At 51.5% G+C, this 20563-nt stretch overlaps 1 protein-coding gene across 3 annotated transcripts in view; it reads right to left on the bottom strand.

The window, feature by feature from the left end:
- Nucleotides 1–20563, bottom strand: part of RECQL4 (RecQ like helicase 4) — a 219395-nt gene that overhangs the window by 136499 nt on the left and 62333 nt on the right. For all 3 annotated transcript variants that reach the window (XM_068271053.1, XM_068271055.1, XM_068271054.1), the window contains exons 6-7: nucleotides 12617–12754; nucleotides 6546–7639 (exon numbers count right to left, since the gene is read on the bottom strand). In XM_068271053.1, coding sequence (XP_068127154.1) covers nucleotides 6546–7639; nucleotides 12617–12754 — 1232 coding nt within the window. The remainder of the gene's footprint in view (nucleotides 1–6545; nucleotides 7640–12616; nucleotides 12755–20563) is intronic.

The raw sequence follows: 20563 nt of genomic DNA, 5'->3' as shown, positions 1-20563 counted from the left end.
GAACCTCGGCTCGCTCTTAGACTCTGCATCTGACTCCTGATTCTGTACCCCGATATTTCTGATACCCTGTTGCCGAACCTCGGCTCGCTCTTAGACTCTGCATCTGACTCCTGATTCTGTACCCCGATATTTCTGATACCCTGTTGCCGAACCTCGGCTCGCTCTTAGACTCTGCATCTGACTCCTGATTCTGTACCCCGATATTTCTGATACCCTGTTGCCGAACCCTGCTTGTTTATTAGTCTCCGCCTCTGCGTTCTGAATCTGTACTGTATCTGTCCGTGTGTTACGACCTGGCTTGCCTGACTTCGAGAACTGACCTTACTGTTAGAGGCAGTTCCCAGATCTGTTAGTGACACTCTCTCCTAGGTGTCACTCACGTTCTGTCCTTCCTACGCTCCACCTGACTCCTCCCCCGGGAGAGTCCAGGCCTTCGGAAGGAACCTGTATTGCTGCAGTACTTCATACTGTACGGCACTTGTTTCTGAGGCTTAGTCCTCAAGGTATTACTGTTGCACCAAGCACTTACACTACTCAGGTGTTCAGAGGTTAGCGTTATATCGGATTATCGGTGATACTGCAGATCATCGATAATCGGGTATATTCTGCATTTTCGGTGATACTGCAGTTCACCGGTAATCAGACCCTCTCTCTGCTACACCGATCGTGACAGGCAGCTCTTCCACCAAGGTCCTGACCATCACTGAGCTCCACCCATAATCCTAATATCCACTACTGGCAGCCATTACTAGAGGGACAGCTCTTCCACCAAGCTCCTGACCATCACTGAGCTCCACCCATACTCCTACAGTAAAACTATCCACAAGCAGCAGCCAATACTAGAGGGACAGCTCTTCCACCAAGGTCCTGACCATCACTGAGCTCCACCCATACTGTTACAGTCCTAATATCCACCAGTGGCAGCCATTACTAGAGGGACAGCTCTTCCACCAAGGTCCTTACCATCACTGAGCTCCACCCATACTCCTACAGTAACAATATACACAAGTAGCAGCCATTACTAGAGCGACAGCTCTTCCACCAAGGTCCTTACCATCACTGAGCTCCACCCATACTCCTACAGTCCTAATATCCACCAGAGGCAGCCATTACTAGAGGGACAGCTCTTCCACCAAGGTCCTGACCATCACTTAGCTCCATCCATACTCCTACAGTCCTAATATCCACCAGTGGCAGCCATTACTAGAGGGTCAGCTCTTCCACCAAGGTCCTGACCATCACTGAGCTCCATCCATACTCCTACAGTAACAATATCCACCAGTGGCAGCAATTACTAGAGCGACAGCTCTTCCACCAAGGTCCTGACCATCACTGAGCTCCATCCATACTCCTACAGTCCTAATATACACCAGAGGCAGCCATTACTAGAGCTACAACTCTTCCACCAACCTCCTGACCATCATGGAGCTCCACCAATACTCCTACAGTCCTAATATCCACCAGAGGCAGCCATTACTAGAGGGACAGCTCTTCCACCAAGGTCCTGACCATCACTGAGCTCCACCCATACTCCTACAGTCCTAATATCCACCAGTGGCAGCCATTACTAGAGGGACAGATCTTCCACCAAGGTCCTGACCATCACTGAGCTCCACCCATACTCCTACAGTAACAATATCCACAAGTAGCAGCCAATACTACAGGGGCAGCTCTTCCACCAAGGTCCTGATAATCACTGAGCTCCACCCATACTCCTACAGTCCTAATATCCACCACTGGCAGCCATTTCTAGAGGGACAGCTCTTCCACCAAGGTCTTTACCATCACTGAGCTCCACCCATACTCCTACAGTAACAATATCCACAAGTAGCAGCCATTACTAGAGGGACAGCTCTTCCACCAAGGTTCTGACCATCACTGAGCTCCATCCATACTCCTACAGTCCTAATATACACCAGAGGAAGCCATTACTAGAGGGACAACTCTTCCACCAAGGTCCTGACCATCATGGAGCTCCACCCATACTCCTACAGTCCTAATATCCACCAGAGGCAGCCATTACTAGAGGGACAGCTCTTCCACCAAGCTCCTGACCATCACTGAGCTCCCCCCATACTGCTACAGTCCTAATATCCACCAGTGGCAGCCATTACTAGAGGGACAGATCTTCCACCAAGGTCCTGACCATCACTGAGCTCCACCCATACTCCTACAGTAACAATATCCACAAGTAGCAGCCATTACTAGAGGGACAGCTCTTCCACCAAGGTTCTGACCATCACTGAGCTCCATCCATACTCCTACAGTCCTAATATACACCAGAGGCAGCCATTACTAGAGGGACAACTCTTCCACCAAGGTCCTGACCATCATGGAGCTCCACCCATACTCCTACAGTCCTAATATCCACCAGTGGCAGCCATTACTAGAGGGACAGCTCTTCCACCAAGGTCCTGACCATCACTGAGCTCCACCCATACTCCTACAGTAACAATATCCAGAAGTAGCAGCCATTACTAGAGGGACAGCTCTTCCACCAAGGTCCTGACCATCACTGAGCTCCACCCATACTCCTACAGTAACAATATCCAGAAGTAGCAGCCAATACTACAGGGGCAGCTCTTCCACCAAGGTCCTGATAATCACTGAGCTCCACCCATACTCCTACAGTCCTAATATCCACCACTGGCAGCCATTACTAGAGGATAAGCTCTTCCACCAAGGTCCTAACCATCACTGAGCTCCACCCATACTCCTACGGTAACAATATCCACCAGTGGCAGCCATTACTACATTACTAGAGGGACAGCTCTTCCACCAAGGTCCTGACCATCACTGAGCTCCACCCATACTCCTACAGTCCTAATATCCACCAGTGGCAGCCATTACTAGAGGGACAGATCTTTCACCAAGGTCTTGACCATCACTGAGCTCCGCCCATACTCCTACAGTCCTAATATCCACCAGTGGCAGCCATTACTAGAGGGACAGCTCTTCCACCAAGGTCCTGACCATCACTGAGCTCCACCCATACTCCTACATTAACAATATCCACCACTGGCAGCCATTACTAGAGGGACAGCTCTTCCACCAAGGTCCTGACCATAACTGAGCTCCATCCATACTCCTATAGTCCTAATATCCACCACTGGCAGCCTTTACTAGAGGGACAGCTCTTCCACCAAGGTCCTGACCATCACTGAGCTCCCCCCATACTGCTACAGTCCTAATATCCACCAGTGGCAGCCATTACTAGAGGGACAGCTCTTCCACCAAGCTCCTGACCATCATTGAGCTCCATCCATACTCCTACAGTCCTAATATCCACCACTGGCAGCCATTACTAGAGGGACAGCTCTTCCACCAAGGTCCTGACCATCACTGAGCTCCCCCCATACTGCTACAGTCCTAATATCCACCAGTGGCAACCATTACTAGAGGGGCAGCTCTTCCACCAAGGTCCTGACTATCACTGAGCTCCACCCATACTCCTACAGTCCTAATATCCACCAGTGGCAGCCATTACTAGAGGGACAGATCTTCCACCAAGGTCCTGACCATCACTGAGCTCCACCCATACTCCTACAGTAACAATATCCACAAGTAGCAGCCAATACTACAGGGGCAGCTCTTCCACCAAGGTCCTGATAATCACTAAGCTCCACCCATACTCCTACAGTTCTATTATCCACCACTGGCAGCCATTACTAGAGGATAAGCTCTTCCACCAAGGTCCTAACCATCACTGGGTTCCACCCATACTCCTACGGTAACAATATCCACCAGTGGCAGCCATTACTACATTACTAGAGGGACAGCTCTTCCACCAAGGTCCTGACCATCACTGAGCTCCACCCATACTCCTACAGTCCTAATATCCACCAGTGGCAGCCATTACTAGAGAGACAGATCTTCCACCAAGGTCCTGACCATCAGTGAGCTCCGCCCATACTCCTACAGTCCTAAAATCCACCAGTGGCAGCCATTACTAGAGGGTCAGCTCTTCCACCAAGCTCCTGACCATCACTGAGCTCCACCCATACTCCTACAGTCCTAAAATTCACCAGTGGCAGCCATTACTAGAGAGACAACTCTTCCACCAAGGTCCTGACCATCACTGAGCTCCACCTATACTCCTACAGTCCTAATATCCACCAGTGGCAGCCAATACTAGAGGGACAGCTCTTCCACCAAGGTCCTGACCATCACTGAGCTCCCCCCATCCTGCTACAGTCCTAATATCCACCAGTGGCAGCCATTACTAGAGGGGCAGCTCTTCCACCAAGGTCCTGACCATCACTGAGCTCCCCCCATACTGCTACAGTCCTAATATCCACCAGTGGCAGCCATTACTAGAGGGGCAGCTCTTCCACCAAGGTCCTGACCATCACTGAGCTTCACCCATACTCCTACAGTCCTAATATCCACCACTGGCAGCCATTACTAGAGGGGCAGCTCTTCCACCAAGGTCCTGACCATCACTGGAGCTCCACCCATACTCCTACAGTCCTAATATCCACCAGTGGCAGCCATTACTAGAGAGACCGCTCTTCCACCAAGGTCCTGACCATGACGGAGCTCCACCCATACTCCTACAGTAACAATATCCACAAGTAGCAGCCATTACTAGAGGGACAGCTCTTCCACCAAGGTCCTGACCATCACCGAGCTCCACCCATACTCCTACAGTCCTAATATCCACCACTGGCAGCCATTACCAGAGGGACAGCTCTTCCACCAAGGTCCTGACCATCACTGAGCTCCCCCCATACTGCTACAGTCCTAATATCCACCAGTGGCAGCCATTACTAGAGGGACAACTCTTCCACCAAGGTCCTGAGCATCATTGAGCACCACCCATACTCCTACAGTCCTAATATCCACCAGTGGCAGCCATTACTACAGGGACAGCTCTTCCACCAAGGTCCTGACCATCACTGAGCTCCACCCATACTCCTACAGTAACAATATCCACAAGTAGCAGCCAATACTACAGGGGCAGCTCTTCCACCAAGGTCCTGATAATCACTGAGCTCCACCCATACTCCTACAGTCCTAATATCCACCAGTGGCAGCCATTACTAGAGGATAAGCTCTTCCACCAAGGTCCTAACCATCACTGAGCTCCACCCATACTCCTACAGTCCTAATATCCACCAGTGGCAGCCATTACTAGAGGGTCAGCTCTTCCACCAAGGTCCTGACCATCACTGAGCTCCACCCATACTCCTACAGTCCTAATATCCACCAGTGGCAGCCATTACTAGAGGGACTGCTCTTCCACCAAGCTCCTGACCATCACTGAGCTCCATCCATACTGCTACAGTCCTAATATCCACCAGTGGCAGCCATTACTAGAGGGTCAGATCTTCCACCAAGTTCCTGACCATCACTGAGCTCCACCCATACTCCTACAGTCCTAATATCCACCAGTGGCAGCCATTACTAGAGGATAAGCTCTTCCACCAAGGTCCTGACCATCACTGAGCTCCACCCTTACTCCTACAGTCCTAATACCCACCAGTGGAAGCCATTACTAGAGGGACAGCTCTTCCACCAAGCTCCTGACCATCACTGAGCTCCATCCATACTGCTACAGTCCTAATATCCACCAGTGGCAGCCATTACTAGAGGGTCAGATCTTCCACCAAGGTCCTGACCATCACTGAGCTCCACCCATACTCCTACAGTCCTAATATCCACCAGTGGCAGCCATTACTAGAGGATAAGCTCTTCCACCAAGGTCCTGACCATCACTGAGCTCCACCCTTACTCCTACAGTCCTAATACCCACCAGTGGAAGCCATTACTAGAGGGACAGCTCTTCCACCAAGGTCCTGACCATCACTGAGCTCCATCCATACTCCTACAGTCCTAATATCCACCAGTGGCAGCCATTACTAGAGAGACCGCTCTTCCACCAAGGTCCTGACCATCACGGAGCTCCACCCATACTCCTACAGTCCTAATACCCACCAGTGGAAGCCATTACTAGAGGGACAGCTCTTCCACCAAGGTCCTTACCATCAATGAACTCCATCAATACTCCTACAGTCCTAATATCCACCATAGACAGCCATTACTAGAGGGACAGCTCTTCCACCATGGTCCTGATCATCACTGACCTCCCCAAATATCCCAGACTGCACAGAGTAGAAGGGGACCTTGGGCACAGAGCAAAGAGCAGGCAGAGACCCGGGATACACAGAGCAGAAAGAGCCTGGGGCACAGAGCAGAGAGCAGGAAGAGCCTGGGACACAGAGCAAAGAGCAGGAAGAGACCCAGGATACACAGAGCAGAAAGAGCCTGGGGCACAGAGCAGGAAGAGGCCTGGGGGACACAGAGCAGAAAGCAGGAAGAGGCCTGGGGGACACAAAGCAGGAAGAGGCCCGGGACATGGAGCAGAGAGCAGGAAGAGGCCGGGGACATGGAGCAGAGAGTAGGAAGAGCCCAGGACACAGAGCAGGAAGAGGCCCGGGACATGGAGCAGAGAGCAGGAAGAGGCCGGGGAAAAGGAACAGAGAGCAGGAAGAGCCCAGGACACAGAGCAGGAAGAGGCCGGGGACAAGGAGCAGACGGTGTACCTGACACTGTGCTGTGGATGTGGAGAAATGTTCTGCACCAGCTCTTCTTCTATTACTTCCCCCAGAATATTCTCTGTTCCTTGGTCAGACTTTACAGATGAATTTTCGGTTAGAGAACAGTCATCTTCTTTAACAATTTTAGGGTCCTGTTTACGACTTTTCTTCTCTGGAGTTGGCCTCGTTTTGCGACGCTTTTTGCAACTTTGTGATTGCAATTCAGCAGTATCTACATCATATGTTGTGTCTCTTTGTCTCTTTCTATGTAACACTCTTCCCCTCACAGCACTGCTGGAGGGTGTGGCATCATTCTGCTTTCCCTCCTGTACAGACACAGCACTGCTGGAGGGTGTGGCATCATTCTGCTTTCCCTCCTGTACAGACACAGCACTGCTGGAGGGTGTGGCATCATTCTGCTTTCCCTCCTGTACAGACACAGCACTGCTGGAGGGTGTGGCATCATTCTGCTTTCCCTCCTGTACAAACACAGCACTGCTGGAGGGTGTGGCATCATTCTGCATTCCCTCCTGTGCAGACACAGCAGTGCAAGAAGGTTTGGCTTCTCTGTGCTTTCCCACCTGTGCCGACAGTGTATTAGTTGGTACCGGTACATCACTGTGGTGTTGATGGGTAGAAGGAGATATATCTACACAACAGACTGGTTTGGTTTCTTTTTGGTCTTCCACAATGGCCACGTCTCTCATTGCTGGCCGTCCTGTCATTCTATATTCGCATCTCTCCAGCCAGTCTGGATCTAGTACAGACAGCCGTTGTCCAACTTTAGACTGGAGCTGGTGGAACTTCTTCCCAATACTCTCCTGACCGGATGACTTAGAAGTAAGCTTGTGTGTTTTCAGGCCTAGTGTGGAAGAGGACAATTCCTCAGTGGAAAGTGAAGAGTCTTCAGAAACAAACACGGAGGCAGCTGGAGGCAAAATGCTGGAGGAGGAGGCTGAAGGCTTAACACTGGAGGAGGAGGCTGGAGGCAAAATGCTGGAGGAGGAGGCTGGAGGCAAAACGCCGGAGGAGGCAGAACTCCTCCTCTTTGAATGATCATTGCTAGGTGTTAGTGGCTTCTTCAGAGACAAAGGACGATCCTAGAACAAAACACCCCGGAAATGTGGTCAGACATAGCAGGTCACAGAAGTAGACTATAAATCTAAACTTAAATGTTAATGTCAGAAGGCTACACAAGAAAACACAACTAGTGGCACATTATAAAGAAACCCTCCTAACGGCATTCTACTGTGTGACCTCGAGAGAAAAAGGAAATGACCAGCAAGCATCTATCATAATCCACATCAACCTTTTCCCATAAAGGAAGCACCACACAGCTATCAACTCTCCACCAGAAGCACCACACAGCCGTCACCTCTCCACCAGAAGCACCACACAGCCATCACCTCTCCACCAGAAGCACCACACAGCCATCACCTCTCCACCAGAAGCACCACACAGCCATCACCTCTTCACCAGAAGCACCACACAGCCATCAACTCTCCACCAGAAGCACCACACAGCCGTCACCTCTCCACCAGAAGCACCACACAGCCATCACCTCTCCACTAGAAGCACCACACAGCCGTCACCTCTCCACCAGAAGCACCACACAGCCATCACCTCTCCACCAGAAGCACCACACAGCCATCACCTCTCCACCAGAAGCACCACACAGCCATCACCTCTCCACCAGAAGCACCACACAGCCATCACCTCTTCATCAGAAGCACCACACAGCCATCACCTCTCCACCAGAAGCACCCCACACAGCCATCACCTCTCCACCAGAACCACCACACAGCCATCACCTCTCCACCAGAAGCACCACACAGCCATCACCTCTCCACCACCAGCACCACACAGCCGTCACCTCTCCACCAGAAGCACCACACAGCCATCACATCTCCACCACAAGCACCACACAGCCATCACCTCTCCACCAGAAGCACCACACAGCCCATCACCTCTCCACCACAAGCACCACACAGCCATCACCTCTCCACCACCAGCACCACACAGCCATCACATCTCTCCACCAGAAGCACCACACAGCCATCACCTCTCCACCAGAAGCACCACACAGCCGTCACCTCTCCACCAGAAGCACCACACAGCCATCACCTCTCCACCAGAAGCACCACACAGCCATCACCTCTCCACCAGAAGCACCACACAGCCGTCACCTCTCCACCAGAAGCACCACACAGCCGTCACCTCTCCACCAGAAGCACCACACAGCCATCACCTCTCCACCACCAGCACCACACAGCCATCACATCTCTCCACCAGAAGCACCACACAGCCATCACCTCTCCACCAGAAGCACCACACAGCCCTCACCTCTCCACCAGAAGCACCACACAGCCCTCACCTCTCCACCAGAAGCACCACACAGCCATCACCTCTCCACCAGAAGCACTACACAACTCACCTCTCCACCACAAGCACCACACAGCTCACCTGTACACCACAAGCACCACACAGCCGTCACCTATCCACCAGAAGCACCACACAACTGCCACCTCTCCACCAGAAGCACCACACAACTGCCACCTCTCCACCAGAAGCACCACACAGCCGTCGCCTCTCCACCAGAAGCACCACACAGCCGTCACCTCTCCACCAGAAGCACCACACAGCCATCAACTCTCCACCACAAGCACCACACACCCATCACCTCTCCACCAGAAGCACCACACAGCCCTCACCTCTCCACCAGAAGCACCACACAGCCCTCACCTCTCCACCAGAAGCATCACACAGCCATCACCTCTCCACCAGAAGCACCACACAGCCATCACCTCTCCACCAGAAGCACCACACAACTCACCTCTCCACCACAAAGCTCACCTCTACCCCACAAGCACCACACAGCTCACCTCTACCCCACAAGCACCACACAGCCGTCACCTCTCCACCAGAAGCACAACACAGCCGTCACCTCTCCACCAGAAGCACAACACAGCCGTCACCTCTCCACCAGAAGCACCACACAGCCCTCACCTCTCCACCAGAAGCACCACACAGCCCTCACCTCTCCACCAGAAGCACCACATAACCATCAACTCTCCACCAGAAGCACCACACAACTCACCTCTCCACCACAAGCACCACACAGCCATCACCTCTCCACCAAAAGCACCACACAACTGCCACCTCTCCACCAGAAGCACCACACAACTGCCACCTCTCCACCAGAAGCCCCACACAACTGCCACCTCTCCACCAGAAGCACCACACAGCTGTCGCCTCTCCACCAGAAGCACCACACAGCCATCACCTCTCCACCAGAAGCACCACACAGCCGTCACCTCTCCACCAGAAGGACCACACAGCCCTCACCTCTCCACCAGAAGGACCACACAGCCCTCACCTCTCCACCAGAAGCATCACACAGCCATCACCTCTCCACCAGAAGCACCACACAGCCCTCACCTCTCCACCAGAAGCACCACACAGCCCTCACCTCTCCACCAGAAGCATCACACAGCCATCACCTCTCCACCAGAAGCACCACACAGCCATCACCTCTCCACCAGAAGCACCACACAACTCACCTCTCCACCACAAGCACCACACAGCTCACCTCTACCCCACAAGCACCACACAGCTCACCTCTACCCCACAAGCACCACACAGCCGTCACCTCTCCACCAGAAGCACAACACAGCCGTCACCTCTCCACCAGAAGCACAACACAGCCGTCACCTCTCCACCAGAAGCACCACACAGCCCTCACCTCTCCACCAGAAGCACCACACAGCCCTCACCTCTCCACCAGAAGCACCACATAACCATCAACTCTCCACCAGAAGCACCACACAACTCACCTCTCCACCACAAGCACCACACAGCCATCACCTCTCCACCAAAAGCACCACACAACTGCCACCTCTCCACCAGAAGCACCACACAACTGCCACCTCTCCACCAGAAGCCCCACACAACTGCCACCTCTCCACCAGAAGCACCACACAGCTGTCGCCTCTCCACCAGAAGCACCACACAGCCATCACCTCTCCACCAGAAGCACCACACAGCCGTCACCTCTCCACCAGAAGGACCACACAGCCCTCACCTCTCCACCAGAAGGACCACACAGCCCTCACCTCTCCACCAGAAGCACCACACAGCCATCACCTCTCCACCAGAAGCACCACACAACTCACCTCTCCACCAGAAGCACCACACAGCCATCACCTCTCCACCAGAAGCACCACACAGCCCTCACCTCTCCACCAGAAGCACCACACAGCCATCACCTCTCCACCAGAAGCACCACACAACTCACCTCTCCACCACAAGCACCACACAGCCGTCACTTCTCCACCAGAAGCACCACACAGCCATCACCTCTCCACCAGAAGCACCACACAGCCATCACCTCTCCACCAGAAGCACCACACAGCCCATCACCTCTCCACCACAAGCACCACACAGCCATCCACCAGAAAAACCACACAGCCATCACCTCTCCACCAGAAGCACCACACAGCCCTCACCTCTCCACCAGAAGCACCACACAGCCATCACCTCTCCACCAGAAGCACTACACAACTCACCTCTCCACCACAAGCACCACACAGCTCACCTGTACCCCACAAGCACCACACAGCCGTCACCTCTCCACCAGAAGCACCACACAGCCATCACCTCTCCACCAGAAGCACCACATAACCATCAACTCTCCACCAGAAGCACCACACAGCCATCACCTATCCACCAGAAGCACCACACAACTGCCACCTCTCCACCAGAAGCACCACACAACTGCCACCTCTCCACCAGAAGCACCACACAGCCGTCGCCTCTCCACCAGAAGCACCACACAGCCGTCACCTCTCCACCAGAAGCACCACACAGCCATCAACTCTCCACCACAAGCACCACACACCCATCACCTCTCCACCAGAAGCACCACACAGCCCTCAACTCTCCACCAGAAGCACCACACAGCCCTCACCTCTCCACCAGAAGCACCACACAGCCATCACCTCTCCACCAGAAGCACCACACAGCCATCACCTCTCCACCAGAAGCACCACACAGCCATCACCTCTCCACCAGAAGCACCACACAGCCATCACCTCTCCACCAGAAGCACCACACAACTCACCTCTCCACCACAAGCACCACACAGCTCACCTCTACCCCACAAGCACCACACAGCTCACCTCTACCCCACAAGCACCACACAGCCGTCACCTCTACCCCACAAGCACCACACAGCTGTCACCTCTCCACCAGAAGCACAACACAGCCGTCACCTCTCCACAAGAAGCACCACACAGCCCTCACCTCTCCACCAGAAGCACAACACAGCCATCACCTCTCCACCAGAAGCACCACACAGCCGTCACCTCTCCACCAGAAGCACCACATAGCTCACCTCTCCACCAGAAGAACCACACAGCCATCACCTCTCCACCAGAAGCACCACACAACTCACCTCTCCACTAGAAGCACCACACAGCCTTCACCTCTCCACCAGAAGCACCACACAGCCTTCACCTCTCCACCACAAGCACCACACAGCCTTCACCTCTCCACCAGAAGCACCACACAGCCTTCACCTCTCCACCAGAAGCACCACACAGCCTTCACCTCTCCACCAGAAGCACCACACAGCCTTCACCTCTCCACCAGAAGCACTACACAGCCGTCACCTCTCCACCAGAAGCACCACACAACTCACCGCTCCACCAGAAGCACCACACAGTCGTCACCTCTCCACCACAAGCACCACACAGCCATCACCTCTCCACCAGAAGCACCACACAGCCGTCACCTCTCCACCAGAAGCACCACACAGCCATCACCTCTCCACCAGAAGCACCACACAGCCATCACCTCTCCACCAGAAGCACCACACAGCCATCCACCAGAAGCACCACACAGCCATCACCTCTCCACCAGAAGCACCACACAACTCACCTCTCCACCAGAAGCGCCACACAGCCGTCACCTCTCCACCAGAAGCACCACACAGCCATCACCTCTCCACCAGAAGCACCACACAGCCCTCACCTCATCACCAGAAGCACCACACAGCCATCACCCCATCATAGACTCACCTTCACAGCACTGCCTAACTTTGACTTCAGCTTCATCCCATAATACTGGGCAGATGCCTTAAGAGAGGCGCACTCTGATGGCGATAGTTTTGGGGTAACACTGTCTCGATTCAGATGGCACCCCCATGAGCTGGAGTCCTAAGGAGCAGGAAAAGAACGAAATAGTAAAAATTACAGGAAGATCTTGAGAAGTGGCCACAAGGAGCAGTGATGCCAGAGGGAGGCAGAGCATGAAAAGACACAAAAAAGCATGTCAGACTACAACACCAGCTGTTCTCTGCAATACCTGCTCTGGACACTAGGGGTAAGGACGACACTTTGCTGCAATACCTGCTCTGGACACTAGTGGTAAGGACGACACATTGCTGCAATACCTGCTCTGGACACTAAGGTAAGGAGCACACATTACTGCAATACCTGCTCTGAACATTAGGGTAAGGGGCACACATTGCTGCAATACCTGCTCTGGACACTAGGGTAAGGACGACACATTGCTGCAATACCTGCTCTGAACATTAGGGTAAGGAGCACACATTGCTGCAACACCTGCTCTGGACACTAGGGTAAGGAGCACACATTGCTGCAACACCTCCTCTAGACACTAGGTTAAGGAGCACACATTGCTGCAATACCTGCTCTGGACACTAGGGTAAGGACGACACATTGCTGCAACACCTGCTCTGGACACTAAGGTAAGGATCACACATTACTGCAATACCTGCTCTGGACACTAGGGTAAGGACGACACATTGCTGCAACACCTGCTCTGGACACTAAGGTAAGGAGCACACATTGCTGCAACACCTGCTCTGGACACTAGGGTAAGGAGCACACATTGCTGCAACAGCTGCTCTGGACACTGGGGTAAGGAGCACACATTGCTGCAATACCTGCTTTGGACACTAGGGTAAGGAGCACACATTGCTGCAATACCTGCTCTGGACACTAGGGTAAGGAGCACACATTGCTGCAATACCTGCTCTGGACACTAGGGTAAGGGGCACACATTGCTGCAATACCTGCTCTGGACACTAGGGTAAGGAGCACACATTGCTGCAATACCTGCTCTGGACACTAGGGTAAGGGGCACACATTGCTGCAATACCTGCTCTGGACACTAGGGTAAGGAGCACACATTGCTGCAACAGCTGCTCTGGACACTGGGGTAAGGAGCACACATTGCTGCAATACCTGCTTTGGACACTAGGGTAAGGACGACACATTGTTGCAATACCTGCTCTGGACACTAGGGTAAGGAGCACACATTGCTGCAATACCTGCTCTGGACACTAGGGTAAGGAGCACACATTGCTGCAATACCTGCTCTGGACACTAGGGTAAGGGGCACACATTGCTGCAATACCTGCTCTGGACACTAGGGTAAGGAGCACACATTGCTGCAATACCTGCTCTGGACACTAGGGTAAGGGGCACACATTGCTGCAATACCTGCTCTGGACACTAGGGTAAGGAGCACACATTGCTGCAATACCTGCTCTGGACACTAGGGTAAGGTGCACACATTGCTGCAATACCTGCTCTGGACACTGGGGTAAGGAGCACACATTGCTGCAATACCTGCTCTGGACACTAGGGTAAGGAGCACACATTGCTGCAATACCTGCTCTGGACACTAGGGTAAGGGGCACACATTGCTGCAATACCTGCTCTGGACACTAGGGTAAGGAGCACACAATACTGCAATACCTGATCTGGACACTAGGGTAAGGAGCACACAATACTGCAATACCTGCTCTGGACACTAGGGTAAGGAGCACACATTGCTGCAATACCTGCTCTGGACACTAGGGTAAGGAGCACACATTGCTGCAATACCTGCTCTGGACACTAGGGTAAGGAGCACACATTGCTGCAATACCTGCTCTGGACACTAGGGTAAGGAGCACACATTGCTGCAATACCTGCTCTGGACACTAGGGTAAGGAGCACACATTGCTGCAATACCTGCTCTGGACACTAGGGTAAGGTGCACACATTACTGCAATACCTGCTCTGGACACTAGGGTAAGGTGCACACATTACTGCAATATAAAAAAAAAAAATAGAGAGGGCGGGCACCAGTGCTCGTGTCGCCATAAAAACATTTATTGGCAGCAGATGGTAAAACCAGAGGAGGCCCCGATGGTGAGCGCTTCCCCCTACTTGGCAGCTGTTTCACAACATCCGTTGTATCATCAGAGGTGTTTGCGGCGGTGCAAGGAAACCAAAGAGAGGAAATTGTCCAAATATTTGAGAGATCAAGAGGATTTCCTTAACCTCCTTGCCGGTTATCCCGAGCTCAGCTCAGGGTAACCCGCCGCGGAGGATTGCTCTGGCCCTGCTGGTCCGATTTACATAATTTTTTTTTTTAAATCATGCAGCAAGCACTTTGCTTGCTGCGTGTCACCTGCGATCGCCGCCGCTACCCGCCGCATTAGTGGGCCCCCGCCGAGACCCCGTGCGCAGCCTGGCCAATCAGTGCCAGGAAGCGCTGAGGGGTGGATCAGGACTCCCGCTGACGTCATCGCGATCGTCGCCATGGCGACGGGGGAAGCCCTAAAGGAAATCCCGTTCAGAACGGGATTTCCTTATGGGCGAGTGCGCTGGCGGCGATCGGAGGGGTGGGAGGGACGCCGCAGGGAGGGGGGCATCATGTAGCTAGCGGCCGCAGGAATTAGACCGGCAAGGAGATTAATGGCAAGGTTTTTGAATGGGTTCCAGCCCCCCAATGCCCACCACGGCGGTTCCCTAGACGCCACGCAAGGGAAGGTTGGACAACAGATTCTGGGTCTGACTTTGGCAATGACGGAGGGTCCAATAAAAAGAAGCTCAATAAGAAGGGTAACCCTAAAAGAAAAGATGTCCCTTTAGGAGGAGAAGGAGAGGAGGCAGGCGAAGGGGGAGGAGGAGAGAAGAGGCAGGTGACCTGATAGGGACTGTCACAGGAGGAAACCAGGAATTAACAGACCCTGTAAAGGAAGAATTATTATTATTATTATTATTATTTATTGTATTTATAAAGCGCCAACATATTACGCAGCGCTGAACATTAATTTAGGTTACAGACAATATTTAGGGGTGACATACAGCAATATGACAATACAGGAATACAAGAAAACCAGATCACACAGCACAGTATGAGTACAAGGTAATGCTTAGTCACTGGAGGGGAGCATGGAGATCACACAGCACAGTATGAGTACAAGGTAATGCTTAGTCAGTCACTGGATGGAGCATGGAGATCACACAGCACAGTATGAGTACAAGGTAATGCTTAGTCACTGGATGGAGCATGGAGATCACACAGCACAGTATGAGTACCAGGTAATGCTTAGTCACTGGATGGAGCATGGAGATCACACAGCACAGTATGAGTACAAGGTAATGCTTAGTCACTGGATGGAGCATGGAGATCACACAGCACAGTATGAGTACAAGGTAATGCTTAGTCAGTCACTGGATGGAGCATGGAGATCACACAGCACAGTATGAGTACAAGGTAATGCTTAGTCACTGGATGGAGCATGGAGATCACACAGCACAGTATGAGTACAAGGTAATGCTTAGTCACTGGATGGGAGCATGGAGATCACACAGCACAGTATGAGTACAAGGTAATGCTTAGTCACTGGGGGGGAGCATGGAGATCACACACCATAGTATGAGTACAAGGTAATGCTTAGTCAGTCACTGGATTGAGCATGGAGATCACACAGCACAGTATGAGTACAAGGTAATGCTTAGTCAGTCACTGGATGGAGCATGGAGATCACACAGCACAGTATGAGTACAAGGTAATGCTTAGTCAGTCACTGGATGGAGCATGGAGATCACACAGCACAGTATGAGTACAAGGTAATGCTTAGTCACTGGAGGGGAGCATGGAGATCACACAGCACAGTATGAGTACAAGGTAATGCTTAGTCAGTCACTGGATTGAGCATGGAGATCACACAGCACAGTATGAGTACAAGGTAATGCTTAGTCAGTCACTGGATGGAGCATGGAGATCACACAGCACAGTATGAGTACAAGGTAATGCTTAGTCAGTCACTGGATGGAGCATGGAGATCACACAGCACAGTATGAGTACAAGGTAATGCTTAGTCACTGGATGGGAGCATGGAGATCACACAGCACAGTATGAGTACAAGGTAATGCTTAGTCACTGGATGGGAGCATGGAGATCACACAGCACAGTATGAGTACAAGGTAATGCTTAGTCACTGGATGGAGCATGGAGATCACACAGCACAGTATGAGTACAAGGTAATGCTTAGTCACTGGATGGGAGCATGGAGATCACACAGCACAGTATGAGTACCAGGTAATGCTTAGTCACTGGATGGGAGCATGGAGATCACGCAGCACAGTATGAGTACAAGGTAATGCTTAGTCACTGGATGGAGCATGGAGATCACACAGCACAGTATGAGTACAAGGTAATGCTTAGTCAGTCACTGGATTGAGCATGGAGATCACACAGCACAGTATGAGTACAAGGTAATGCTTAGTCAGTCACTGGATGGAGCATGGAGATCACACAGCACAGTATGAGTACAAGGTAATGCTTAGTCACTGGATGGGGAGCATGGAGATCACACAGCACAGTATGAGTACAAGGTAATGCTTAGTCACTGGATGGGAGCATGGAGATCACACAGCACAGTATGAGTACAAGGTAATGCTTAGTCACTGGATGGAGCATGGAGATCACACAGCACAGTATGAGTACAAGGTAATGCTTAGTCACTGGATGGAGCATGGAGATCACACAGCACAGTATGAGTACAAGGTAATGCTCAGTCACTGGATGGAGCATGGAGATCACACAGCACAGTATGAGTACAAGGTAATGCTTAGTCACTGGATGGGAGCATGGAGATCACACAGCACAGTATGAGTACAAGGTAATGCTTAGTCACTGGATGGGAGCATGGAGATCACACAGCACAGTATGAGTACCAGGTAATGCTTAGTCACTGGATGGGAGCATGGAGATCACACAGCACAGTATGAGTACAAGGTAATGCTTAGTCACTGGATGGGAGCATGGAGATCACACAGCACAGTATGAGTACAAGGTAATGCTTAGTCACTGGATGGGAGCATGGAGATCACACAGCACAGTATGAGTACAAGGTAATGCTTAGTCAGTCACTGGATGGAGCATGGAGATCACACAGCACAGTATGAGTACAAGGTAATGCTTAGTCACTGGAGGGGAGCATGGAGATCACACAGCACAGTATGAGTACAAGGTAATGCTTAGTCACTTGAGGGGAGCATGGAGATCACACAGCACAGTATGAGTACAAGGTAATGCTTAGTCACTGGATGGGAGCATGGAGATCACACAGCACAGTATGAGTACAAGGTAATGCTTAGTCACTGGAGGGGAGCATGGGGATCACACAGCACAGTATGAGTACAAGGTAATGCTTAGTCACTGGATGGAGCATGGAGATCACACAGCACAGTATGAGTACAAGGTAATGCTTAGTCACTGGATGGCAGCATGGAGATCACACAGCACAGTATGAGTACCAGGTAATGCTTAGTCACTGGATGGGGCATGGAGATCACACAGCACAGTATGAGTACAAGGTAATGCTTAGTCACTGGATGGGAGCATGGAGATCACACAGCACAGTATGAGTACAAGGTAATGCTTAGTCACTGGAGGGGAGCATGGAGATCACACAGCACAGTATGAGTACCAGGTAATGCTTAGTCACTGGAGGGGAGCATGGAGATCACACAGCACAGTATGAGTACAAGGTAATGCTTAGTCACTGGATGGGAGCATGGAGATCACACAGCACAGTATGAGTACAAGGTAATGCTTAGTCACTGGATGGAGCATGGAGATCACGCAGCACAGTATGAGTACAAGGTAATGCTTAGTCAGTCACTGGATTGAGCATGGAGATCACACAGCACAGTATGAGTACAAGGTAATGCTTAGTCAGTCACTGGATGGAGCATGGAGATCACACAGCACAGTATGAGTACAAGGTAATGCTTAGTCACTGGAGGGGAGCATGGAGATCACACAGCACAGTATGAGTACAAGGTAATGCTTAGTCACTGGTTGGAGCATGGAGATCACGCAGCACAGTATGAGTACAAGGTAATGCTTAGTCAGTCACTGGATGGAGCATGGAGATCACACAGCACAGTATGAGTACAAGGTAATGCTTAGTCAGTCACTGGATGGAGCATGGAGATCACACAGCACAGTATGAGTACAAGGTAATGCTTAGTCACTGGATGGGAGCATGGAGATCACACAGCACAGTATGAGTACAAGGTAATGCTTAGTCACTGGATGGAGCATGGAGATCACACAGCACAGTATGAGTACAAGGTAATGCTTAGTCACTGGATGGGAGCATGGAGATCACACAGCACAGTATGAGTACCAGGTAATGCTTAGTCACTGGATGGGAGCATGGAGATCACGCAGCACAGTATGAGTACAAGGTAATGCTTAGTCACTGGATGGAGCATGGAGATCACACAGCACAGTATGAGTACAAGGTAATGCTTAGTCAGTCACTGGATTGAGCATGGAGATCACACAGCACAGTATGAGTACAAGGTAATGCTTAGTCAGTCACTGGATGGAGCATGGAGATCACACAGCACAGTATGAGTACAAGGTAATGCTTAGTCACTGGATGGGGAGCATGGAGATCACACAGCACAGTATGAGTACAAGGTAATGCTTAGTCACTGGATGGGAGCATGGAGATCACACAGCACAGTATGAGTACAAGGTAATGCTTAGTCACTGGATGGAGCATGGAGATCACACAGCAGAGTATGAGTACAAGGTAATGCTTAGTCACTGGATGGAGCATGGAGATCACACAGCACAGTATGAGTACAAGGTAATGCTCAGTCACTGGATGGAGCATGGAGATCACACAGCACAGTATGAGTACAAGGTAATGCTTAGTCACTGGATGGGAGCATGGAGATCACACAGCACAGTATGAGTACAAGGTAATGCTTAGTCACTGGATGGGAGCATGGAGATCACACAGCACAGTATGAGTACCAGGTAATGCTTAGTCACTGGATGGGAGCATGGAGATCACACAGCACAGTATGAGTACAAGGTAATGCTTAGTCACTGGATGGGAGCATGGAGATCACACAGCACAGTATGAGTACAAGGTAATGCTTAGTCACTGGATGGGAGCATGGAGATCACACAGCACAGTATGAGTACAAGGTAATGCTTAGTCAGTCACTGGATGGAGCATGGAGATCACACAGCACAGTATGAGTACAAGGTAATGCTTAGTCACTGGAGGGGAGCATGGAGATCACACAGCACAGTATGAGTACAAGGTAATGCTTAGTCACTTGAGGGGAGCATGGAGATCACACAGCACAGTATGAGTACAAGGTAATGCTTAGTCACTGGATGGGAGCATGGAGATCACACAGCACAGTATGAGTACAAGGTAATGCTTAGTCACTGGAGGGGAGCATGGGGATCACACAGCACAGTATGAGTACAAGGTAATGCTTAGTCACTGGATGGAGCATGGAGATCACACAGCACAGTATGAGTACAAGGTAATGCTTAGTCACTGGATGGCAGCATGGAGATCACACAGCACAGTATGAGTACCAGGTAATGCTTAGTCACTGGATGGGGCATGGAGATCACACAGCACAGTATGAGTACAAGGTAATGCTTAGTCACTGGATGGGAGCATGGAGATCACACAGCACAGTATGAGTACAAGGTAATGCTTAGTCACTGGAGGGGAGCATGGAGATCACACAGCACAGTATGAGTACCAGGTAATGCTTAGTCACTGGAGGGGAGCATGGAGATCACACAGCACAGTATGAGTACAAGGTAATGCTTAGTCACTGGATGGGAGCATGGAGATCACACAGCACAGTATGAGTACAAGGTAATGC

The sequence above is a fragment of the Hyperolius riggenbachi genome, chromosome 2 (genome assembly GCF_040937935.1).
Source record: "Hyperolius riggenbachi isolate aHypRig1 chromosome 2, aHypRig1.pri, whole genome shotgun sequence".
Lineage (NCBI taxonomy): Eukaryota > Metazoa > Chordata > Amphibia > Anura > Hyperoliidae > Hyperolius > Hyperolius riggenbachi.
This window is presented reverse-complemented; position numbering and strand designations above follow the sequence as displayed.